General features: G+C 46.6%; 1 protein-coding gene across 13 annotated transcripts in view; it reads right to left on the reverse strand.

The window, feature by feature from the left end:
• LOC309334648 (uncharacterized protein) overlaps nucleotides 1–27,009 on the reverse strand; it is a 193,453-nt gene that overhangs the window by 23,382 nt on the left and 143,062 nt on the right. For 11 of the 13 annotated variants that reach the window (XM_081849122.1, XM_081849116.1, XM_081849128.1 and 8 more), the window contains one exon: nucleotides 24,957–25,130. In XM_081849122.1, the coding sequence (XP_081705248.1) occupies nucleotides 24,957–25,130 (174 nt within the window). Of the gene's footprint in view, nucleotides 1–18,846; nucleotides 18,998–24,956; nucleotides 25,131–27,009 lie in introns of all 13 variants that reach the window. The other 2 variants (XM_081849120.1, XM_081849119.1) reach the window with 2 other exon arrangements.

The raw sequence follows: 27,009 nt of genomic DNA on the forward strand, positions 1-27,009 counted from the left end.
CCGAGCAGCGGGAGCGCACCCCGCCGCAGGGATTCGAACCGCCGACCTTTCGATCGGCAAGTCCTAGGCGCTGAGGCTTTAACCCACAGCGCCACCTGCCACCGAGGTAACCCGAGGTACCACTGTATTAATCTTTGTGTAAGCGGGGGAATTCACATAATAATAATTTTATTATCTATATGGTACTCATCTTCAGGTAAATCTTTGCAAGCATTCCCATTTTCCAGATGGAAGGACCTCCTCTCTTTTCAGGAGGGGGAGGGGAGGGAATGTTGGTTGGCATCCATCTGTCTTAGGAGACAATGGAAGAGTGTGTCTTTGGGAGTGAGATCTGGGGGAGAGACATGTGTTGTTGCATCTGGGACACAGGAAGTGGTCTGGAGATGCAGAAGGGCTTTTCTCCTCCCTGTGCTCCCCCCACGTGGGAATGTTCCCCTCTGGCTGCAGCCTCTGTTCACTGTGTATCTGAAGAAGTGTGCATGCACACGAAAGCTCATACCAAGAACTGACTTAGTTGGTCTTTAAGGTGCTATTGGAAGGAATTTTTTTTGTTTTGACTATGGCAGACAAACACGGCTACCTATCTGTAACTGTTCACAAAGGTGACTTTTCCCTCCCTCTGAAGGGGGTTTAATTTCCTTGACCCAAAGCCCCCTCCCCAAAAATGAAGGCAGCATCTGGATCCCAAGGAAGAACAGAGCTGCATATTTCCTGCAAACGCGCCCCCTCCCTGGCTCGGCAGAGAGGACAAAGGAGGACCCCCTGCTCTCTGACTTGGGGGGTCTCCCCCCCCCCGGCATGATCTGAGAGGGACCCCCACTCATCCTCCCTGCAGCCCTGGGACCCCCTTCTTCCCAGGACACACTAAGGGGGCAGAGAGAGGGGACTCACCGCATTCCAGGAGGCGCACCAAGGAAGCGTTTGCAAAAGAGAGAGAAGAAAGCAGCCTCCTCTCTGCCTGCAGGAAGGGATGGGGGGAGGGAGAGGCTTCTGCTCTGGAGGACCTTGCCCCTCCCCCTTCACTCCCCGTCCTCTCTAGGAATCCAGCTCTGCTCCTCTTAACCCTTGCCAAGCCCAGCCCTCCCTCTCCCCGCTGCCCCACGGAGCCCCCCTGGGAGCCCGACTGGGCGCCAGGGAGACGGGGCTTCCCCAGGAGTCTCCTCGAGAGCAGGCGCCAGGGAGGAAGAGGAGTCCCAGATCCCCCCAAGGGAGACCCAAGCAAGTCTTCCCTCCAGCTCCCCCTCTTCCCTGGGGCAGCCCCACTGAATCGGGGAGACGCCTCCTTCCCTGGGACGTGGAGGCTGGCAGGCCCAGCTGGGCTTCTTCCAGGCTCTGGCGGAGTCAGGCTTGGGGGGCCCTTTCCCCCCTCCCAGTCCGCCCCCCACACCCAGGGGGCCCCCTCAGCCCTCCTTCTTGGGGGTCTCCCTCCGCTCCCCCTCTCAGTCCGCCCCCCACACCCAGGGGGCCCCCTCAGCCCTCCTTCTTGGGGGTCTCCCCCGCTCCCCCTCTCAGTCTGCCCCCCACACCCAGGGGGTCCCCTCAGCCCTCCTTCTTGGGGGTCTCCCTTCCTTCCCCCCCTCAGTCCGCCCCCCACACCCAGGGGGTCCCCTCAGCCCTCCTTCTTGGGGGTCTCCCACCGAGTCCTCCCCTCCCTCCAGTTTTCCTCCTTCTGCGCCTGCGCTCTAGGGGCTGCCCCCTTTATCTTCTGGGAGGGAGAAGAGGCGAAGGGCTGCCTAGTGGCGGGAGGTGCCGTGGGCTCAGAAATGGCTCCCTCCAGACACCCCCCCCAAAAAACACCCTCCAGCTCAGGGGGGGGAGAGGGAGGGGGGCTTCCCAGTCAGGAGACCCCCCCCCGAAAATCACCTCTCCCCCCCCCAGGAAAATAGGGAGATGAGAAAGAAACGCACTCGCGATCTTGGGGGGAGGCCAAAATGAGATTTACTGTAATAAGCTTAAACAAAAAAATTCCTTCCAGTAGCACCTTAAAGACCAACTAAGTCAGTTCTTGGTATGAGCTTTCGTGTGCATGCACACTTCTTCAGATACAAAGCTTGCAGGAGACCCACCTACCAAGGACCCATGGAAAATGGCTAATCAATAAAGCCGCTTGGGGCCAATGATTTATACCTTCAGGTCAATTGAAAAAAGAGGCCCTTTATGCCAGCCCCACACTCGACCCAAAGCGGATATTAGACGTCGTAGCAAATGGAAAGAAATCGGACTTTTCAATACTGCCAGGGATGCCGGCAGAGGCGAAGGGAGTTTTCATCCAGAGCTTGAAAAGCGAGAGGCATGAAGAGAAATCCGCCCCTCAAGCCCCGGGAACCTGCCGCCTGGTCTGCCAGGAATCCTGGGCGCCTGAGACTGAGGCGAGGCAGTTGGGAAAAGGCGGGAAAAGGCGCTGAGGGGAAGAAGCGGCGGGGGGAGGGAGGGGCGCCTCCTCTCTGGTCCCTCAGAGACACAAGGGGGACCCTCTTGGGAGGGGAGCAGAAAGGAGGGGGCTTTCAGACTAAGGGGTGGCAGCGGGGGGGGGGGCTCTCTCTCCCTTGTCGCAGGAAACCCACCGCCATCATTCAGTTTGTACAAACTCCTCACACACTACATACCCTACGCTTCTGTTATAAATTCATAGAAAATCAACCATACATCGGATCTGCACTGTTCCACTTTTATTTGACTCCATGAAGGAAGGACTACAAAATGGGGAAGACAAAATAAAAAAAATTCCTTCCAGTAGCACCTTAAAGACCAACTGAGTTAGTTCTAGGTATGAGCTTTCATGTGCATGCACACTTCTTCAGATACACTGAAACAGAAGTCACCAGACCCTTCTATATAGTGAGAAGGTGGGGAGGGGTATTACTCAGAAGGGTGGTGGGAATGGGTGATTGGCAGATAGCTGCGATGAGCCTGTTGACGACTCTTAACGACTGCAATAGGTCTAACAGGAAAAAGCAAGGGGTGAGAAGGTGAAAAATGGCTTTGTCATGTATAATGAGATAAGAATCCAATGTCTTTGTTCAAACCAGGTCTCTCCATAGTTTTAAGTTTGGTGATAAGTTGCAATTCAGCAGCTTCTCTTTCCAGTCTATTTCTGAAATTCCTTTGTAATGGAACAGCTACTTTGAGATCTTGTATAGAATGTCCTGGGAGATTGAAGTGTTCTCCTACTGGTTTTTCTGTCTTGTGGTTCCTGATGTCGGATTTATGTCCGTTTATTCTTTGGCGTAAGGTCTGGCCTGTTTGGACACTTCAATCTCCCAGGACATTCTATACAAGATCTCAAAGTAGCTGTTCTATTACAAAGGAATTTCAGAAATAGACTGGAAAGAGAAGCTGCTGAATTGCAACTTATCACCAAACTTAAAACTATGGAGAGACCTGGTTTGAACAAAGACATTGGATTCTTATCTCATTATACATGACAAAGCCATTTTTCACCTTCTCACCCCTTGCTTTTTCCTGTTAGACCTATTGCAGTCGTTAAGAGTCGTCAACAGGCTCATCGCAGCTATCTGCCAATCACCCATTCCCACCACCCTTCTGAGTAATACCCCTCCCCACCTTCTCACTATATAGAAAGGTCCGGTGACTTCTGTTTCAGTGTATCTGAAGAAGTGTGCATGCACACGAAAGCTCATACCTAGAACTAACTCAGTTGGTCTTTAAGGTGCTACTGGAAGGAATTTTTTTATTTTGTTTTGACCATGGCAGACCAACACGGCTACCTATCTGTAACTAAAATGGGGAAGGTTTGATACAGGGCAGCCATAATCCCTTCAGCATACCAGCACATCCACAGGAGCCCTGCCCAGTTGCTATGCCAACCCTGATGGTCCTAGACCGAAGACCATCAAGATCACAAAGAACTTGCATATGGGAGTGGATTCAGCACTGACTGGAACAAAGGACAATGATCAGATCTTCCCTCTGGGGGCAGGAAACTGCAAACTCCCCTCTGTCACCTGGAAAGTACTCTTGGGGAGGGGGAAAGGGGGAACCAGCCAGGTGACAAGACACTCAGGTTACCACCACAACCCCTCCTTTCTGTGATGGATGTATGATGTTTCTGCGGGGTGGTCTTGATCTACAGGGTGGCAATTTCAAAAGTCTTTAGAAGGCCTTGCACACCCCTGTTGCAACAGTTCAATAAAGGCCAAGCCTACAGGCTGTTGTTTTGCTCCAAGTTATCCTGGTTGGTGTCTTTGTTTTTGTCCAAGGGAGCCCTCGGAGTTTTCCGTTAACAGCTGGAGACTCCCCTTCTGGCCCCTCGAGGTCCCAGGAGCCCTTTCTGGATGGCCCTCGCTTGTTCCTCCGCCTCAGGCAGTAGTTCAACAGGAGAGGTCTCAAGTGGTCAATGGAGCCCAGTGTGGGGACTGGGGAAATTGCTGAACTGGGGTCCTCCCAGTCCAGCCCAGACAAGAAAGAGAGGGAGCTCTCAGAAGAGGAAGCCATTGCGGAGAAGAACTGGACTTGGCTGCTCTTTGCTGAGGGTCTCCTGCCTTTCTTCCAAGGCTTCCAGGGGGTGCCACGCCCAGAGGAAGACACAGCCCCCCCCGAAGGGCCCTGGGGAGCAAGCAGAGCCTGCCTCAGTTTCCTTCCCCAAGGCCTTGGAGGAACCTTGGGGTACGGAATGAGGAACCCCAAATGGAGCTCAGAGTCCTGGCAAGTGGGGAAAGGAACATGATATAGCACTTTCCAGATGAGTCTCGATACAATACAATATTCTTTATTGTCATTGTCCCATACAGAACAACGAAATTGAAAAAATCAACACCAGACATTGAAAAACCAACAAGCCTGCTACCCCAGCCTGGTTAGCCCCCTAAAACTCTGATACCCCATAATTAAATACAATATACTCCCATAGAGACTACCTTACACTGCATTTAAAACCAAAATCGCATTTGGATAGAAACTGCTTCTCAGGTGGCTAGTCGTAGTCCTTATATCCCTGGACCTTCTTCCAGAAGGCAGAAGCTGAAAGAGATCATTTCCGGGGTGCGCACTATCCTGCACTATCTCTGCAGCTTTCTTATCTAGCACCTTCTGCAAATGCCTGCAGGGCCATGAGTAGTATGCATGAAAACATCAATGCTCAATTGAGCAGATACCCAGAGGCAGCAAGGATTATTGTGGGGGACTTCACTCACACAGATGTGAGGGCAGCACTCCCAAAATCCCATCAGCACATTGAGTGTGCAATAAGGGGAGAAAGTACTCTTGGCATGGGTGTATACGAACACTGGACGGGCATATGAGGCGCACCTCGGTGGCTCAGATCATGTGTCCCTGCTTCTGACACCAGTGTACACACCCCTCAGGAAACAAGGCCAGCTACAAACACGGATGGTTACGGTGTGGCCTGAGGGAGCCTCTCAGCAGTTGCAGGACTGTTTCCAGGAGACCGATTGGAATATGTTCGACCATCAAGATCTAGAAACTTCTACATCAACGGTCCTGGATTATATTAGATTCGGCAGGTAAACACGAGGAAGGCTATGGGCCCAGATGGGGTGGCTGGCAGGGGGCTAAGAGATTGTTCGGAGCAACTGGCAGGAATCTTTTTGAAGATTTTTAACCAGACTCTGGCCCAAGCCGCCGTTCCACCCTGTCTGAAATCCGGTACTGTTATACCCCTGCCAAAAACACCAAAGATAGACAGTCTGAATGATTTTCGCCCTGTGGCGTTGACACCCATTATAATGTTTCGAAAAACTGGCAAGGAACCGTATCATATCTTGTCTGCCAGTAGGACTTGACCCTTACCAGTTTGCATACAAGGCAAAGAGATCCACGGAGGATGCTGTGGCTTTACATGGTGTCCTGACTCATTTGGAGAAGAAAGGGAAGTATGCGAGATTTTTATTTGTAGACTAGTTCTGCATTTAATACTATTCTTCCGCATAGATTGGTGCTCAAACTATTAGACCTGGGACTTCCACTGTGTTTGTGCAGGTGGATATTAAATTTTCTATCAAACTTTTTTATACGCTCAATACAGCTAACTGTGCCCCCAAATACCCCATTAATAAAATCATTAAGTTTGCAGATGATACAACGGTGGTTGGTTTAATCATGGCTGGAGAGGGGGAGGTGGCCTATAGGAAGGATGTTGAGCAGTTGGGGGAGGGTTCAGGAAAAATTTCCTCCTTAGCTGAAAGAAAACAAGAGATTATTGTGGACTTTAGGAAATGTAAATTGAATATTCAGCCACTCATTATTGAGGGGAAGTGTGTGGAATGTACAGCACTTGGAATCGCCTCCATGGTCCAGGGACTGATCCGCCCTGGCTTCTTCCTCGGAGGTCCCTTCAGAAGGAGAAGGGGTCCCGGGTCTCCATGGGGGAAAGCGTTCCTGAGGCCTGCGTTCGAGGCCAATGCTTTCACCTTTCAGGCTCCAGCCCACCTTCTCTCTAGTGTTTTTGTGAGTTGTAGAGACGGGATCACATGCATTCCCAAGTTTAATAAGGATCCTTTGAAAAGGCTGAGAAACCTTTAGCCGAAAGTTCTTCTTTTGCCAATGAACTTTGCCTCTGCGTGATTTATTGGGAACCAGATGCATCCACTCCAAAGAAGCTTCTGCAGCGCCTTGGCATTGAAGACCCAGAAAAAGAGAGGGAGGGGAATGTGTGGGTCACAAGGTGGGAGTCGTTGGAAAGGTGTTGGTGGGAGAGGCAGAAGGTTGTGTTGAGCAGGCGAGGGAAGAGCAGGAGGAGAGAGAAAGAGCCCCAGGGAAAGACGAGGTTGGGCTGAGCTGGTGTGGGAATGAGAGGCAGAGAATGCAAAGCAACTCCGGAAACGGTGAACAACTCAAGCTATGATCTCGTTTGAGGAACGGGAATTAAGATGCCTTCTTTCCCATCCCCGGTGGATTAAAATGTCCAAAGATTTGGAAAAAAAGAAAGAAGAGGAAGCAGGATTGGATGAACATTATAAGAGACCAGAATTTTCCATTGTGACTTGGCTGAGATTTGTTGGAACAGTTTTTTAAAGGCTTTATAGAAACTGGACCTAGAAGCTGGAGAAACACTGATTTGGATTATTAGACGATCATTATAAGAATCATATTGCACTGTCTGAGTTGGTTAAGATTTGAAAGCTGGGCTAGGGAGGGAGATGAAGGGAATGTGTCATCTTGGTGAAGAGAAGAAGAGTTTGGATTTGATTTCCTGCTTTATCACTACCCGAAGGAGTCTCAAAGCGGCTAACGTTCTCCTTTCCCTTACTCCCCCACAACAAACACTCTGTGAGGTGAAACAAAAAAAATTCCTTCCAGTAGCACCTTAAAGACCAACTAAGTCAGTTCTTGGTATGAGCTTTCGTGTGCATGCACACTTCTTCAGATACACTGAAACAGAAGTTTCCAGACCCTTCTATATAGTGAGAAGGTGGGGAGGGGTATTACTCAGAAGGGTGGTGGGAATGGGTGATTGGCAGATGGCTGTGATGAGCCTGTTGACGACTCTTAACGACTGCAATAGGTCTTACAGGAGGAAGCAAGGGGTGAAAAGGTGAAAAATGGCTTTGTCATGTATAATGAGATAAGAATCCAAGGTCTTTGTTCAGGCCAGGTTTCTCCATGGTTTTAAGTTTGGTGATAAGTTGTAATTCAGCAGCTTCTCTTTCCAGTCTATTTCTGAAATTCCTTTGTAGTAAAACAGCTACTTTGAGATCTTGTATAGAATGTCCTGGGAGATTGAAGTGTTCTCCTACTGGTTTCTCTGTCTTGTGATTCCTGATGTCTGATTTATGTCCGTTTATTCTTTGGCGTAAGGTCTGGCCTGTTTGTCCAATATAAAGAGCTGAAGGACACTGTTGGCATTTGATGGCATACACAATGTTAGACGATGAGCAATTAAATAGTCCCGAGATGGTATGTGTGATGTTGTTGGGGCCAGTAATGGTGTTGTCCGGGTGTATGTGGCAGCAAAGTTGGCATCTGGGTTTATTGCAGGCTCTGGTGCCAGTGTCCGTGTTAGGTCTGGTTGTAGTATTATTGTGGGTTAGGAGTTGTTTAAGACTGGGTGGCTGTCTGTAGGCAATGAAAGGTCTTCCTCCCAGAGCTTGAGAAAGAGAACTGTCATTGTCCAGGAGAGGTTGTAGATCTCTGATGATGCGTTGTACTGTTTTAACTTCTGCTGTACTCTGCTACTGCGGCGAAGTTCCTCACCATTCGGACAAGTGAGGGAGGGCGTTGGCCCAACAGTAGCAAGGATGAAAAAAGATGAGATGCTCACCTCACATCTTCTGTAGCAGAGCGACAAAAGTCCTTTCAAAGTCCAAATCTTTGTTGAAAAACAGGAATGCTCCCACTCATGGCGTTGGCATTGGAGATTTTCCAATTTGTACAATGCTAAACACCCAGCGCCCCTGCCTCCACTGTAGCGAGCAGCAGATATCGGACGGCGTGCGGGTGAAGGCACGTCCGTCCCATCCCTGCGGGGTTCAACAGGGATAATTACCCCCAGATTCACCTTCTTTAATTACACGACTAGGGTCCGGTGTCCTGGGAAAGCAGCCAAACGCCATAGGCCATCACACCGGAAGTCTTCTCCAAAGTCTTTTTTTATATTTTCTCTCTGATAGTAAGAGCTGACAGTGAAAAGGAACTCTCTCTGAAGGGGGTGGGCCTTCATTGGGGGGTTTTTAGCAGAAGTTGGATGGTCATGGGTGCTTGAAATGAGATTTCTGGAAGGGGTTGGACTAGATTCTGAATCTATGATTCTATACTTCACCCTGGTGTGAGATCTTAAATTGACTTTTGAACAAGTGAAATTTTATACACATTCCATGTGCTGATATGCTTTCAACCCCGCATGAATTATTTGGTGGGCCATGAATGAATCTTTTCCCACATTTCAAACACTAAACCATTTTCTCTCTTGTATGGATTCTTTGATGGGAAGTCAGATTGGTGCTATGACTGAAGCTCTTCCCACATTCCAAGCACTGAAAGGGTTTCTCCCCTGTATGAGTTCTTTGATGGGATGTGAGCTTCGACCCCTCCGCGAAGTTCTTCCCGCATTCAAAGCACTGATAGGGTTTCTCCGCTCTATGAATTCTTTGATGGGAAGTGAGACTATCCTTCTGATTGAAGCTCTTTCCACATTCCAAGCACTGATAGGGTTTCTCCCCTGTATGAATTCTTTGATGGGATGTGAGACTATCCTTCTGATTGAAGCTCTTTCCACATTCCAAGCACTGATAGGGTTTCTCTCCTGTATGAATTCTTTGATGGGAAGTGAGTTCACCACTCAGACGAAAGCTCTTTCCACACTCCAAACAGTGATAGGGTTTCTCCCCTGTATGAATTCTTTGATGGGATGTGAGACTATCCTTCCGATTGAAGCTCTTTCCACATTCCAAGCACTGATAGGGTTTCTCCCCTGTATGAATTCTTTGATGGGAAGTGAGTTCACGACTCAGACGAAAGCTCTTCCCACATTCGAAGCACTGATAGGGTTTCTCCCCTGTATGAATTCTTTGATGGGAAGTGAGATCACCACTCAGACGAAAGCTCTTCCCACATTCGAAGCACTGATAGGGTTTCTCCCCTGTATGAATTCTGTGATGCAAAGTGAGACTATCCTTCCGATTGAAGCTCTTTTCACACTCCAAGCACTGATAGGGCTTCTCCCCTGTATGACTTCTTCGATGGCAAGTGAGATGGGCCCTCTGACTGAAGCTCTTCCCACATTCCAAGCACTGATAGGGTTTCTCCCCTGTATGAATTCTTTGATGGGAAGTGAGTTCACGACTCAGACGAAAGCTCTTCCCACATTCGAAGCACTGATAGGGTTTCTCCCCTGTATGAATTCTTTGATGGGAAGTGAGATCACCACTCAGACGAAAGCTCTTCCCACATTCGAAGCACTGATAGGGTTTCTCCCCTGTATGAATTCTGTGATGCAAAGTGAGACTATCCTTCCGATTGAAGCTCTTTTCACACTCCAAGCACTGATAGGGCTTCTCCCCTGTATGACTTCTTCGATGGCAAGTGAGATGGGCCCTCTGACTGAAGCTCTTTTCACACTCCAAGCACTGATAGGGTTTCTCCCCTTTATGAATTCTTTGATGGGAAGTGAGATGGGCCCTCTGACTGAAGCTCTTTTCACACTCCAAGCACTGATAGGGTTTCTCCCCTTTATGAATTCTTTGATGGGAAGTGAGATGGGCCCTCTGGCTGAAGCTCTTTCCACACTCCAAGCACTGATACGATTTCTCCCTACTCTGTGTTCTTTTGTGTGAAGTGAGGCTATTCCTTCGAATGAAGCTCTTTCTTTGATGGGAGGTGGACTGGGAGCTCTGACGGATCTTCTCTCCACACTCTGAATATTTATATAACTTCTCCGCTATGTGGATTCTGTTGTGCTCCCCCTTGTTCTTCCCTTCTAATTTATCACCATCTGCAATAAAGAGAGAAGCTAATTAGAGTCTCAGGATTAAATGGGAACTCCAGATTATTGAACAATGTTAATGAATGCTTGTGATAGAGGAAGAACTGAAGAGAATTAGATGTGAGGCCTTACTATAGGTTTTACTGTTTTTGTTTTCTGGTATTAACTGAGATATTTCTTGGCTTTTATCTGGGATAGATTTTGTTCTGGCATGATCATGGAATCCACTCCATCTGCAATCACAACTTATTTTATGATCCAACAGGGATCCTTACTGAGAGAGTCCACGATCCCACGATTCTCCTCCTTGACCTCTTTATGCTGAGCTCTCTGGTCAGGATCCAGCAATGTCCACCCCTTGTCTGTGAAACAAACAGCAACATCTTCACCTGAACACTACCCATCAGAAGTTATTTCAATCTGGTTGGTCCAAATTTTAATTGACAGATGGCAATATATACAACTTAGAAGTATATTCAACTCGGATCAAAAGAAAGGATTTGCAAAAGAAGATTCGAAATTTAAAGTCACAGTGATAAAGAACAACAATTGTTATCCAAAACCTATAATCTTTTATTGGACTGGGAATTGATGGAGGAAGAAGTGAAAGAAACGATGATTAAATGTTACAGATAGGTAGCCGTGTTGGTCTGCCATAGTCAAAACAAAAAAAAATCCTTCCAGTAGCACCTTAAAGACCAACTAAGTTCTTGGTATGAGTTTTCGTGTGCATTCGTGTGTATCTGAAGAAGTGTGCATGCACACGAAAGCTCATACCAAGAACTAACTTAGTTGGTCTTTAAGGTGCTACTGGAAGGAATTTTTTTTGTGATGATTAAATGGTCTCAGGATCTCAGACACACTATCTATCTGTTGGGAACGGTGGAATGGAAAGGTGGAACGGAAATATCCTAACATCCTCCCCCTTTCCGTGTAACCTGTAGTACCTGTGGTTCAACCCAATTGCAACCTCTGTACGTAAACCTTAAGTTGTTCTCTGTTAACAACTTTAGACAACAGATCAGCAGGAATTTTATTTCCTGGCATGTAGGATACCTCTTGCACGATGTAGCTTAATCTGCAAGTACTTGGTTCTTTGCTTGCAACTCTCTGAGTTCAGCAAAGCCAAACAGGATCTATTGTCTTGATACACTTGTATAGGACATTTCACAGAAACCCCAATGTCCTTAAACAGTTGCATCAACCATTCACAATCCATGAGTGAAAATGACAGAGCATTGAGTTCTGCTTCACAGGAACGTAGGCTCACTGTCGTCTGCTTTTTGCACAACCAGTCAAACAGACAGTGGTTGTACATGTAGCATACTCCAGAAGTGCTTGTACCATCCGTGGTGTCACTTCCAAAACTGGCATCTGCAAAGATTTCAAGACCTCCAGTCTTCTGACTGGTGAACCTCAGCCTGTAGTGCATAGTCCCTTTCAAATAGCGGGCTATGCGCTTCAGAGCTTTCCAATCCTGAACAGTAGGATTGTTAGCATGTCTGCTAAGCAGGTTAGTGCTTACAGCAATGTCAGGTCTTGAGCATCTAGCAATGAAATTCAACTTGCCTAGAATGCATCTGTACAGCGTTGTGTCAGAAAACGCTTCAGCAGTACTATCTACCTGGTAACCTGTCACCATCGGTGTGTCTGCTGGGTTTGCATCAACCAAATTCAACCTGGTTAATACATCAGCAATTTTCTGTGTTTGGTGTACCAGAAAATTACCTGCTTGGTCCCTCTCCACCTGCAGAGATAGTTGGATACCTCACCAAGATCCTTCATGTCAAAGTGCTCCTTCAGCTGAGCTAGGGTGCTTTTGTAAAAAGCTTGATTCTTCCAAAACACCAGAAGATCATCAACAAAACATAAACAATACAGTTTGTTTTACCAGTACCAGTTCCCAAGTTTGATTCCTGTTCAAGGAATCAACTTCAGCCTTCATGGCATTTAGCCAAGGCTCAGCATCTTTAGAGGTTAACTCCTGAACCTCTTTGAAGCTTGAAGGTTCCCATACCTTCTCTGAGCTACTAAGAACAGCAGTTGCTGTCTTAGCAAACTCATCAGCAAATCTCTTCGGAGGTCTGCCTTTGGTCGCCCTTTCAGACCTGCGAACCAGACGCAAGTCTTCTGGACTCATCTCCTCCCTCTTAGGAGAAAAGTGACCAATGGTGAACAGTGGTTCCTCCAGTTCATTGTCAGACGCATCAGATGGTCTGACTGAGCCCTTTGCGCTCTTGTAGTCTGCTGTGTCATCACTGTCACTGACACCAGCAGCAGCGCCACCAACTGAACTGGAATCCGAACTCTGATCATCACCATCATAATCATCATCCTCATCCTCAGCTTTCTCAACATTATCTGGTTTGTGCACATCACCTTCATCCTCCTCTGGGTAACTCTGGAAAATTCCCACATTTCCCCCCCCCCCCACTTAGTATTGTACTCAACACTCTTGGTGAACTTTATGGACTTAAGAGTTAGTCATCCATACCCTGTATGCACCTTTTTCATACCCCATGAACAAACCATGTGCCCCACGCTTCCCAAGCTTGTTGCTTTGTGGGGTGTGTACCCACATGTCAGAGCCAAAGATTCTCATGTGCTTGACGTTCGGTTTTTTACCAAACATTTTCTCGTAGGGAGTGCAACCTATAGGTGATGACAGTCTGCGATTTAAGGAATAAGTAAACGTCGACAGAGCTTCCCCCCAAAACTTCTCAGGGAGGCTGGCATCATGCAACAAGGTTTTTAGGCCTTGAAGGAAAGTTTGGTTTGCTCGCTCAGCAAGCCCATTCATCCATGGCGATCTAGGCGTTGACAAGTCATGCTGGATTCCCTTCTCAGTCAGGAAAGCTTCAAACTGCTGAAAAGTTTTAAAAACCATATTGTTAGGAAAGCTCTATTTAATGTTTGGACTCGCTATAAAGATTTGTTGGAAAACAAAACCCCAAGGTGGTTGTCGCTAATGCAAGCCAAGGAGGTGAAAAAACTCAATATGGAATCCAAATGGCCAATACTGTGAAATCTTAGAACAAGAGGGTGAAAAAGTGAAACTACAGAGTTATGAGAAACTGAAGTTTAAAGTACGAGATTGGCTTCATTATTATCAAATAATGGAGGTATATAAACAAGACAGGAAAATTGGCTTCCAGGTGGAGAGATCAAAACTAGAAACAGAATTGTTAGATTCCAATACTAAGAATTTGTCAAGAATGTATAATTCGTTGCTGAAATGGAATACACAAGAAGAAACAGTTAAATCAGCAATGATTAAGTGGGCACAAGACATTGGTCATAATATTATGTTTGCTGACTGGGAACAGTCATGGACCACCAGTATAAAGTTTACGGCATGTAATGCCTTAAGAGAGAATATTATGAAAATGATTTACAGGTGGTACATGACCCCAGTCAAGCTTGCTAAAATTTATCATTTGCCCAATAACAAATGCTGGAAATGTAATGCAACTGAAGGTACTTTCTATCACCTTTGGTGGACATGCCCGAGGATTAAGGCCTTCTGGGAAATGATCTATAATGAAATGAAGAAGGTACTTAAATGTACCTTTTATAAGAAACCAGAGGCTTTTCTCCTGGGCATGGTCGGCCAATTGGTGTCAAAGAGAGACAGGACTTTTTTATGTACGCTACTACAGCAGCAAGGGTACTTATAGCAAAGTATTAGAAGACACAAGAACTACCCACTCTGGAAGAATGACAGACGAAGGTGATCGACTACATGGGATTGGCCGAGATGACTGGCAGAATCCGTGACCAAGGAAAAGAGACGGTGGAGGAAGATTGGAAGAAATTTAAAGTTTATCTTAAGAATGATTATAAAATTAATGAGTGCTAAAATGTCGAGGTTAGAGAAAAAAAAGAGGATTACAGCTGTAAATGATTAGGTAAGAGAGAAGGGGGGAAAGAGTAATTAGTTAAATTAAGTGAGGATTTGCTGAAAGAAATTTGGAAATAGGGATGCAGAAAGGTGAGGTATGGGGAAGTCGGAGAAGCAATGTTTATGAAAAGAAGGTTTTGAAATTATATTTGTGTGTGTTTATGTGTTTGTTTGTCTCTGTATAGTGTATTGTATTGTGTTTAATATGTGTTGGAAAATTAATAAAAATATTATAATAATAAAATAAAAAAACTGCTGAGAAGTGAACTCCCTGCCCCGATCAGTAAAGAGACAGCCAATACGTTTACCATGAACATTTTCCAACCAAGCACAGAATGCCTTGCACTTAGGGAATGCTTGCGATTTCTGCTCAAGCATAAACACATGAATGTACCTAGAAAAAGAATCAATTAGAACCATGAAGTACCTTGCTCCTCCTAAAGAGGGCGCAAGTGGACCAACCAGGTCTGCGTGCACTAGCTGGTAGGGTTTGAAAGCCTGCCTGCTAGACTCCTTGCTTTTTGTTTTTTTTTTAAAATAATTTTTATTAAGGTTTTCCAAATTAAAACAAATTAAATCCAATTTATAAACTTTTTCCAATAACTAGGACTTCCCCTCCCCACCCCCTCATGTATTCCAAATCTTCCAAATAAACAATTAGGTTCAACAAATTCTTATCCCCAAATTGCGATCATCCTCCATTACCCAGTTTAGCGTAATTCCCATCCCCCTAAGATCGATCTATTCCCTTCCACGAGTTTCCCCCTTTCAAACATAATACAAAAAAAAAAAAACCAACAACATAGAATTAAATAATAATTTTACAACCTTTGGATTCCAACTTTCCCTCCCCTTTTTTCCCTGTTACGTTCCTCCTAGCCCTCCATCTCTAATATCTTCCTGGAGTTCCCACATTGCGTTAAACCCACATCCCTCTGATTCTTTGCCAGTCTTATTAATTGCGAATGTCCAATCATTAAATTACGAATGTCCAATCCTAAAAGAAGTCTAACGAGAAGAGGGTCCATTTCTTCTATCCAGATTTTTATATCCAGGAGTAGAAACTCCAATTTTAAATCCATAAGCTTGTCAAATCTGGATATCCCAAATATCCCCTTTCCCATTTCTGTCCAGTTCTTGTTATTTCCTTATTCTTGTCGGCCATTCTCCTCCTTTTTGTTTCTCTGTTCTCCCACAGAAATGTTCTTTCTCCAAAAGTTTCTAATATCCCTGCAGAGGCTTGTTGTTCAGGAACAAAACATTACATCATGATCCTTTCATTTTCCAACAGATAGTTCCATTGTTTCCTGTAGTGTGTAGACCTCTGTAGACAAAATAGTGTTCCATTTCTGCAGTTTCCCAGGAGATTAAAAGTTCTATTCAACTGCACAAGTTTCCTGTCAAAAACACATGCAATATCCCTCAGCTCCTCTAGATGGATTCCCGTAACAAAGTTCCCTTCCAAAGCCCATCCACCAGTCCAAATAGCTTGTTTATCCTTATTTGAACAATTTGAAACAATTTATACCCAACTTATATCAAATGTAACCGGCAAAGTCCATAACCAAGTCTCTGTTACATTCTTCCGTTTTGACAGCTCCTTGACAGCTGTCAAAACCTGTCAAAACCTCCGTTACTCTTCTCCAGGCATTTTCACGAATCGCTCCAGGGATTCCGGGGGGGGGGTGTTGCTTTTTAATACAAATTCCACTTTTCTCCTCCGGCTCAATCTTATAAATTTCCCTCGCGAAGTTGCTAATTCGGTGAAATAAGGTTACTCTCGATCTTAGTTATCCATTCCTTTGTTTTGGCTCTTCTACAATTTCGGGGGGGGCTGACTTCCTTTTTTCCACCTCCCCCGTTCGCTCCAAATTTTAAAAATTTGTCCCCTTTTTTTAGTCCATATTCCAATTACTCACGGGTTCTTCTTTTAGATCCAAATTTTCAATAGAAGAAGTCAGCGCTCTCCGCCGGATGGCATGCGGCTGCGCTCGGCAGGGATAGCAGAGAACTCAAGCACCACGCTTCTCCCCGGCACCCGATCCGGAGCCTTTAAAAAGGCTCCTTCACGAGTCGGGAGGGCGCTAACGGTGCCAGCCAAGTCTCCATGTCCACGGCCTCCTCTGGCCGTGGTTTTTAAGGGTCCCCGCATCGCCGGTGCGGTAGGACCCAGCCCCTGCCGAGCAGACTCCCTCCGGAGCTCGGAGGGAGTCCGCCATTCGGCGATGGCGCCAACCCGGAAGTCCTAGACTCCTTGCTTTTTGGAGCAACCTTCACCTTGTTCTCTGCACAAGATACACATTTCATGTGATACTTACAAGGTTTGATGTTCAAACCTTCAACCAACCCAGGCATCTTGGCCAGCACCTGCCAAGACATGTGACAAAATCTTCGATGTGCTTCATGAATGCATCCTGCATGAAGAACCTTGTTAGTTTGTGCAACACAACAAGAATCAACATTAGACACAACAGCATTGTCATCATAAGTTATACAGAATAAACCATCTATAAACTTTGCATGCAAAATGTCCTCTTTGCCTTTCCTGATGACACAGACGTTCCTCTTGAAGGAAATCTCAAAACCATGCCCAGTCAGCTGTGGGACACTGAGCAAATTGTCTGCCACACCTGGAACAAAAAGTACATCTCTGATGGTAGTGTGCAGACTTGCAAGTTTCACAGTCCCTTTTCCTGCAATTTGCAACGTCCTTCCATCAGCCAGGTGGATCTCTCCGTCTTGAGGTTTGAAGGAGATAAACAGGTGCTTATCCTTTGATAAATGGCGGGTAGCGCCAGAGTCCACAATAAACCTGGCTTTAGCCTTTGGAGCAGCTTTTCAGGCAAGGAAAACCTTGTTTCCCACCGGCGTGGGCTTTTGCTGCTTGCCCCCCTGCTCCTGGCCATCAGACTTGCCTTTAGCCTTTGGTGAAGCTGTGCCAGCAAACAAGACCTTGTTTTCCACTGGCGTGGGCTCTTCACCCTCCCTCTGCTTCGGGCCATCTGCAGGCATCTTGCTCTGTTTACCTCTGGCCTTCCGGCCTCTGCAAAGGCGATGACCTTGGTTCCCACGAGAAACAGAGCTCTCAGCTGCCGACTCCTTGGCTCCCCCTGGAGGCTGGAATGCTGCCTGGGATGACATCAAAGTCAGCTCCCCTTGCAGCTTGCAACCGGTGCCCTCAGCATCCCTGCATTCACTCGCATTCTGGGAAACAGCCAGGACCTCCGATGCATTCACACTCTGGGCATTCAGACTCTGAGCTGGGATGACTGGCAGATGAGCTTTCTTCAAAGCATTCCACATCTTACGTGCAGTCGTATTTCCAGCTAGCGTTTTTATTTCCTCCAGAGAGACGGACAAGACGATTAGGTCTATGGCCCGTGAATCCTGGGCCCTCCATCTATCAGTCAGAGGAACTGGAGGGGCTTCAGACACAGTATGCCACACTCCATACTGACGCAGCAAACTCTCACACCATTTTGCCCAGGTCTGATAATTTTTCCCATTTAACTTTGGGCATTCAGCAGCTTCAGAGGCTTGGAAAAACTCCATTTCAGGTCTTTACTTGAGCCGGAGTCTCTTTCTTTACCTCAAAGACTCCTTATCTTGGCAGCTCATTAATCACGAAGCCTCTGGCTCGGCTCCCAGGCCAATTAAGCCCTGCTGGACATCAAAGACTCTTTGCCGCGGCCCAACAGAAAAGCCTCCTCTTTTGCTTTTCCACATACCTCAGCAGTCTGTTGCAGTCTTACTCTCCTGTAAGTGCCATGAATCTGGGCCCGAAACCTGTTGTTGGGATACTGCCAGGGAGACATCGACCGTCACTGCCTCCAGCCGGACTCCGGACATCCATCGATTCCCGTAGACGTGCAGTATCAGCAATTAGCGACACGAAGCCTCAGAAATAGATTGCCACATTCTTAGGCTGGTGCACACTCTATTAGCAGAATTCACACAGCAAAAGTTGCACAGCAGGAGAGCATAATTTAGAAAGTTTATTGAACATTGGTCAGAACAAAGAAAAACATGACCGCCTGCTAGCACGTTCAGGCACAGAGAGAGAAAACGAAAGCAATAGCAAACATAAACATCCTGTGAACAGGAAATACGCAGACTCTGTGACTCACATAGCCTGCTCCCTTTTAAGGTGGAACAGAAATATCCTAACACTATCTAGAGCAATGGGAGAAACTCTGGCGAGAGGATATACGATTTACTGCCTCATATACAATTAAAGAACATTTTGTAAAGATGTTTTATAGGTGGTACTTAACGCCAGTTAAGCTGGCAAAGATATACAAATTGAAATCCAACCTCTGTTGGAGATGTGGTGGAGAAATAGGAACAACAATACATATGTGGTGGAGGTGTGAGGAAATTAAGAAATTTGGGATAGTAGTACACGAAGAACTAAAGAAGATGTTGAAAATATCCATAACAAAGAAACCAGAGACATATCTCCTTGGATTGAGAGATGGAAGAGATACCACGGGGTGGGGGAAGAATTTTTCTATATGCAAGTACTGTGAGGAGAATCAGAACTTACAGGGTTAAACAGTTCTGTGTGACGTCTCACATTCTGAGGTGTGGTTTTGTTCACATACGGGAATCTTTCTTTGTGTGTGAATTACTTTCGTTTTTAGCTGTCAAGCCAAGTAGATGTCCGCTTGATCTCTGAGTTGATTTATGATGTATTTCTGTACAATGAGTAAAGACTTCTTAGATGAGCAAGAAGCCTGCATGCAGCCTTGGATTTATCACCCACCCAAGGCACAACCGCTGCTGCGAAACTCGGCTTGGAGCCAGGAAGACAGCTTAAGGCTCACAGTTGGCACGGAGAGTTGGCACAGGAAAGTGTGGCGGACGCCATTACATTCCACAAGTGCAGCTGCTAGAATAGTGATTGCTGCTCGGTGAAGTCACAAACTATACCTGACGAGAACCTGCTCGCGATCAGTAAATAATCAGTCTCACACAGAGATGGGTTGAAGAATTCTGGTTGCTGCTGCAGCGGCTGCAGCCCACATTTTATTGTGTGAACTCAAAAAGATACAAATACAAGGAAGGCAACCTTTTCTCAGCCAGCAGATAAGAACAACGCCATGCCATCACACCAGGCCACGTAGTTGATCAGGCTATGCTACGTGGGCCAATCATTTGGGACAGCATGAGCTGTCCACGCGTTGATCATGCTCCAAGCGATGCCTCCTGCTATGAAATCACCTTGCAACAATAAGAACTTTGCTCATGCTCTTATGTACAAGCAATCATTTTCCCACATGCCCTCTTTTCTTGTTTATAAGAGGGACCCTTAATCAGAATCATGTGCCCAAACGTTTATATTTTGCCACATAAATTCCTCTCGTCATTCTTGTGGCGGGTCGTGGTTTGTACCACCATGCAGTACATTGGGCAAACAAAGAGGGTAGGCATTGAATGCAGCAGCGCAACACAATGAATCCTGTAAGAAGCAAAATTACAATTAGCAAAAGTTTTCTTAACCATGTTCTATTAGGTAGCCAAGACGACAACCATTGCCATGGATCAAAACCTTCGGGTGGGTTCAAAGGATTATGGGCTATCATTTGTTCCATATAATCAATAGTAGCAGAGATATTAGTCAATTGATCAGATATATACATACAACAATGAGAATGAATCAAGGCACAAACTCCACCTTTGGAAGCAAGGATTACATCTAAAACATAAAAAATTTTAAGCGCTATTTCTGACATTTCTTTGTTGATTATTTTTTCTCAGCAGCTAAAAGGCACTAGCCAAGCATATTCCGCTTGCTGTAACTAAAAAGATCGCAACAAGGTAGAGAACAGAGCCCATTGTCTTCTCAGGCCCTGCTAAAGAACCACATTGCAACTTGCTTTCTGTCCGGGAACCATGCCAAAGCACAAGAATGAAACAACTGGAACACACTGAAACCCCCTCACCCCCTTTCCTGCCAAGAGTCCACAATAGTTCCAAGACAGCTTTCTGTACATGCTCAGGGGAACACACCATGGGGCAGGATTCCTGAGGGAGGAGAAAAGAAGAAGAGATCTGGGGGGTAAAACCCAAGCGATGCCAGTATAGCGAGGGCATCCTTCAAAGCCAGGCTCACTTCCCAAACAAGAGCCAGCAAAACTGTAATGATATTTGGTGATTGAAGTGGCTTCCCAGGGAAAAGGGGGGCCAATGCGGTAGATACGAAGATGGCCTTTCAACGTGCCAGGAAACACTGGAACAGCTGTGGAAGGTGACTCCATCCAGGGCATGTCCATGGGGCGATGTCTCCAGCTGCAGTGCGGGTTGAGATTAGGTGGGAGGTCATCACTGGCATTCGAAGGTCTTGGAGAAGACGGTATCTCCCAGATGCCTTTTTTCTGATGACAAAGATGGGTGTGTTCCATGGACTGGTGGAAGGTTCAATGTGCCCCAGTTCGAGTTGCTCCGAAATTAACTGGGCTGCCACTGCAAGCTTTCCTTTAGGCAAGGGCCATTGATGTACCCACACGGGGGTGTCTGTGGTCCAGCAGAGAAAAAGCACAGTCCGGGGCATGGCAGGGGCAGCCCTTAGCATAAATTTGTAGAAATGGTGGTATCCGCTGCAGCAAGCAGATCTCGCCCCCAAAGGGAGACAGGAATGTCCAGAACTAATGGTAAAATTGTCATTTCGAAGCCATGGGAGCCTTGCATCAAAATGGGATGTCTGCTGCGGCGGGCCGAGGCAACTCCTCCAACGCCGACAACAGTGGTAGCTGGTTCGGTGGGCCAGGCGGGGGCCAATCCTTGACGGCAATCACGGAACAGTCCGCCCCCGTGTCCAAGACCCCTTCAATCGTGCGGCCCCAAAGGGTCATCTGGATCTTTGGGCGTTCTTCCGTGACTGAGAAGGTAGCAGCCACAAGAGGGTCATGGTTTTGGGCTGACCCTGGGACGCATATGATTTTTGCTATAGGAGAGCCAGATTGCAAATGCACCGGGCGATCAGAGAAGACAGTCACATAGGGGTCATTTTGTTGTAACCCATGTAAAATATCTGGAACAAGGTGGATCCCTTGCTGTAAAACCTCTGACAATGGAAAAACAAGGCACTGTGCTGAAGAAGAAAAGCCAGCCTCCACTGACACCCGAACTTGATGTGGCACATCGGGGACTGGCAAGCGTAGGTCCTGAGTCAAAAAGAGGCGAGGTAAAGCCAGAGGTGGGGTTACCGGAGAGTGCGCTGGGTCCCCTATTGTTGAACCTGGGTCTGGGGTGGGCCCGACTGCCGGTTTCCCGTCAGCTGGTTTTGCTGGTTTTGCTGGTTCTGCTGACCCTGCTGAGGCGTGGCGGAGCGGCACTGGTTGGCCCAGTGGAAACCCTTCTTGCAAATGGGGCACTTTGTGCTGGGGCGACGTTGCTGTGTGGTAGATCTGCACTGTGCACGAAAATGGCCCACTTCGCCACATCCAAAACAGGTTTTATCCTTTGCAGGATTTTGGGACATGGTGGAGGACAAAGCTGTGGCTAAAAGGCGAGCTTTATGCGTCTCAGTCCCCACCGATTGGCAGGCTTTAAGCATATTTGCAATGGCTATATTGGGAGTTGTCATCAAAGGGCGTAGCGCTTGCTTACAGTCCTCATTCGCATTATCAAACGCAAGCTGGCGTACAATCATTACTTGGGCTGCCACGTCTTGAACTTGTCGCTTAAGGGTGTTATACAAGCGATCGACAAATTGTCCATAAGGCTCTGTGGGGCCCTGGCGAACACTTCCCCAACGGCCATCTCGCTCATTTTTATCATCAGGCACAGAGGCCAAGGCCTCCTGGGCGGCAGCGGTAGTGGCTTCCCAATACATGGGATCAAGAGCCATCTGCTGGGCGATGTTAAAAAAATTACCTTCGCCAATTAAGCCATTAAGAACATCTGTATGAGTTAACATTATTGGAGCTGGGGGTGCAGGGCCAGCAGCGGCAGCAGCGATCGCGGCTTGGTGAGCAGCCTGCGCAGCGTTGTTGAGATTATTGCGAATTCCATCAACTCGGCGTTGACAAGCCCAGTGCCAGGCTTGAATAAACAAAATCATTTGATGGGGTTGCATAACAGTACGGGCCAGCAATTCAATATCTTCTGGTACCAGATTCTGTTGAAAAAGAGTGCCAAAGAGTCCCAGCGTATAAGGTGACTGCAAGCCATTGTCCCTGACAGAGGAATACAGTTCCTTTATGAATCTCAAATCAAACTGCTCATGCCGGGCTGGGCCTCCCCCCGGGGCGGGAGGAACAATTACAGGAAAGAGATTTGGAGTGCCAGAATCAAAAGCCAGCAACGGAGCGGCGGCACGGAGAGATTTTTGAAGAGGAGTAGTAACGGGAGGAGCAGAAAGCGAAGAATGCGGAGAATGCGGGGGAGGGACAAGAGGAGCCGAAGGAGAAATGTCCGGCGGTTTAGGAGGCAGATAAAACGGTGGTTCCGAAGAAGGCAATGTGGGAGTCGGGAGGGTAGGTAAAGTAGCCGACGCAGCAGCCAAAAGAATAATTGCTAGAGTTAAGCTCGAAATAGCTTTGTAGACTTTACACCAGGCATGCAAAACTTTGACATCAATTTGAGGATGGTTGTGGAAAAAATGTCCTATTTTTCCCCAGTCTTTTAAATCCCAAGTGCCATTCTGAGGAAACGAGGGGCAGTGGGTGTCCAAAGCTTGAATAAGCGCCTTGAGGTTGGCATCAAGTACAACAAGGTTGTTACTGGCAAGAAGGAACTTAAGTTCATCAAAAAATTTCTTTTGTGGCGCCGAAAGAGACTGCCCCATAACAGCAAAAGGAGCGGGAGCACTCACCGGGGATCCGAAGTGGATGAAAGACGCGTCTGGAACCCTTGCCGGGCGAGGTGAGCGCTGGACGATGCGAAACAACGTGGAGTCCGAAGTAAGTCACACGGGGCACCAAATGACGAGAACCTGCTCGCCATCAGTAAATAATCAGTCTCACACAGAGATGGGTTGAAGAATTCTGGTTGCTGCTGCAGCGGCTGCAGCCCACATTTTATTGTGTGAACTCAAAAAGATACAAATACAAGGAAGGCAACCTTTTCTCAGCCAGCAGATAAGAACAACGCCATGCCATCACACCAGGCCACGTAGTTGATCAGGCTATGCTACGTGGGCCAATCATTTGGGACAGCATGAGCTGTCCACGCGTTGATCATGCTCCAAGCGATGCCTCCTGCTATGAAATCACCTTGCAACAATAAGAACTTTGCTCATGCTCTTATGTACAAGCAATCATTTTCCCACATATACCCACAAAGGAGGAATGGATTTGTAAACTAAATGAATATTTAATTCGGGCAAAATTATCTGCTATAAGAAGAAATGGATCCAAACTACAAGAAAGAAGATTCCACCTAAACATTAGGAAGAACTTCCTGACAGTAAGAGCTGTTCGACAGTGGAATTTGCTGCCAAGGAGTGTGGTGGAGGCTCCTTCTTTGGAGGTCTTTAAGCAGAGACTTGACAACCAAGTGGAAATGTTTTGATGAATATATGGCAAAATATTGCTCAAGGAAAGATACGCTAATATGCCTAGATTAAAATGTGAAGTACTGGATGGAAGAAAAATTAGTAAGGAAAGATAATAAGAATATGAAGATGATTTGAGAAGGTTGTAGAATGCAAAGATTATTGTAAATTGTATAATGTGGAGGAAATCCAGTGGGGGCGGAGGGAAGTGGGAGGAGGGAGAAAAGGATAATATGATGGATTGAGGAAATAGAAATGCAAATGTATGGGGGGATGGGGAGGAAATGGTGTTGGCTTTGGTACATCTGTATTGTAAAGTAATATGTGAAAACCAATACAAATAATAATAATTAAAAAAAATTAAAACAGGAAAATATTTAAATTTATACGTAAATCTCTTTCTTCACTTTGAACCCCCTCCCTCCCATTTTCATGATGAGACCAACTCTGTATTGTTTCATTGGTAACAGAAGAGGAAAAATGACTATTACTCACTTAATCTAAGCACAACGGCCACAAGAGCTCCAGTCTAGGCATTTGGCTCTGCGATGTTGAATGTTCTCTGTTCTCTCCTGTTTCCCCTTTTTTTGTTTCAGTTGAAAGCAATTCATGGACCCAGAACTCATACACTGACCACTAATGATGAACTATATGTTATAGATACTCCTGCAAATTTATTCTGCTATGTTTGAGATATACAGGCTCAGCCTACATATTTGTATCATCCATTATTCCTATCTTCCTTGTTTTATAAAGCTAATAAAAGTTATACAAAAAGAGGAGAAAAAGGCAACACAGGGAGGCCCCATCTGAGTTCACACTGCACAGCAGGATCAGGTTCCTTTAAGGAGTCCAGTGCTGCGCGATGGATCAGTGAGTTGTCAGACATTGGTAGAGCATTCAGATCACAGAACTGGTTTTAGACATTTTGAGCTGCCAATACATCGTGGTAGCCGGGGGGCTGTGATGTATTCCTAGCTCAAATTGCCTGCAGAGGACAAAGGCGCAGGCAGGCAGGTGGGGGAGCCCGAAAAGGTGCTCCCCTTCTCCATCTCCATCCGCCTGCCTGCCTCCCCCCCACCCCCTAGCTGAGCAAGCCCCAATTCGTCTCTGCCTCCCTCCATCCAGGTCCCCATCTCCCCTCCCCTGGGACTCACCAGATCTCTCGGAGGTCCCTGGGAGGGAACGCTCAGAGGTTGTGGGGAGGGATGCAGGAGACAGCCGGACCAGGTAATCCGTCCATCTTCCCCCTTCCATCCTTGCTAGCTTTGCAGGATCTGTCTCTTTCATCCTTCCTGAGGAGTCAAGGAGCCAAAACAAGCTAGAGGGTCCTGGGAGAGAGGAAGAAGCAAAGGGAGCCTCAGAGGCCCTGCAGGGATTCTCCTGCCCTAGATATTCTCCTGCCCCTGGAGAAGCACAAATGGGGCAGCCCCTTCTCATCAGAAGCCCCTTTTGTAAACATGTCCAGTGCTTGCAGTTTCCCGCTTGCTAATCACCCCACTTCGTAAGGATGGCAGGGTCTGTCCAGTAGTGACCTGAGAGTTGATCCCATTGAACTCATTGGGGCTTATGAACAGAACTTGGTGCCAAAACCAGTCACCTTCCTGTCCCCAAGCCTGAAAACTGCAACCCCAGAGCATGGGCAGAAAATAGCAGAGTAGCTATTACAGTGGTACCTCAGGTTAAGTACTTAATTCGTTCCAGAGGTCCGTACTTAACCTGAAACTGTTCTTAACCTGAAGCACCACTTTAGCTAATGGGGCCTCCTGCTGCTGCCGCTGTGCCGCTGGAGCACGATTTCTGTTCTCAGCCTGAAGCAAAGTTCTTAACCTGAAGCACTATTTCTGGGTTCACGGAGTCTGTAACCTGAAGCGTATGGAACCCGAGGTACCACTGTACATGTCCTGTAGGTGCCTGCATGCTGGGTTCTTTGTATGCAGAGCCCAGTTCACAATCTTTGAGCTCTCTCATCGCAAGCCAGGCAGGTGTTGTGGCCATATTTGCCTCTTGCATGGGGACCAAATCTTTGGGGAAGCTCTTCATCTCCAATTGGTAGGAAAGAGGGTTCATTAACCTGCTGGTGGGGGGAGGTGGCTTTTCAGCCCATAAATTCAACTCATGCTGGAATATCTGGTGGGCTGGATCTGGAGCACAAAGGGTCAAGTTCTACTTGCATGAGCCCTTGTGTTCCTTCTTCAAACTTATTAGGCAGGAACGTCAGAGGTCAAATCTGGAGAATATTTCATTCTGGGCGTCTTGTGGCAGAGCACAGAAGACATGCAATCAATTCTTTTCAGTTCTGTCAAGTAGGTCCTTCCCTAGATTTCTCAAGTGCAAGGACCCAGGGCTGTCTGAGTTAGGGGGTTCCTTGGGGTCCAGGTCAGCTGGCTAGTCAGGATTGTCACCTGCAGAATCTTTGTCAACTAAAGCAGGATAGTCTGCCTTGGATTGAGGACTTTTTGGAGGTGTTGCTGAATGTGGAAGCAGAGGAGCTGGTGATGCCACTTTTTGGAATAATCTTGACACTGATACAGCACTCCTCCATAGATATTCTCTGTGCTTAGACACCATCTTCACAAACTTTACGCTCCTCTTGTGACAAGATTCCCAAAGGCTTAGGGTAGCTTGAGAGAAGTAGCTTATTTTGAGACAGCACCCATTTCCAATTCTTGTTTATCAAAACCCTCTCCCTGGTTTGGTTTTGGCTTTTGACAGGACAGCAGACCATTTGATAACCTTGCATATCGTTTCATATTGATATAGGGATCTGGAGTGCAGATTCTAGCATAGTACAAGCTTCTTAGTGTTCTGTCTGGACCCAGAGCATGAGCTACTCTCAAGCAGGTTAAAAAGCTTTTTAAAGTCAACTTTTTAATATTGCACTATTTTTTAAATCTTTAACATTTTTGCTCTTCTTTGTACTTTTAGACCTCCTTTTGCCATGTAGACGAATCAAACCTCCCTTATTGATCTATTTTTAATGGTAGGGAAAGAGATATTGTTGTATTATCTGGTTCCACACTCTCTGCCAGACTTTATTCCAGAAGGTTTTACAAGTACCTATCAGGATGGTAAGAATTTTATTACAGTCAGCCAAAAAGGATTTTAAGTGTTCCATGTAATCTGTTAGTACTACAAGCCACCAAAGACTGATAATCCCTCTTTTGTCCCAGAAGTTTGGGAGTAGCAGTCTTTTATACTTGCTTTAAT

The sequence above is a fragment of the Podarcis erhardii genome (genome assembly GCF_964252035.2).
Source record: "Podarcis erhardii genome assembly, chromosome: 2".
NCBI classification, from domain to species: domain Eukaryota; kingdom Metazoa; phylum Chordata; class Lepidosauria; order Squamata; family Lacertidae; genus Podarcis; species Podarcis erhardii.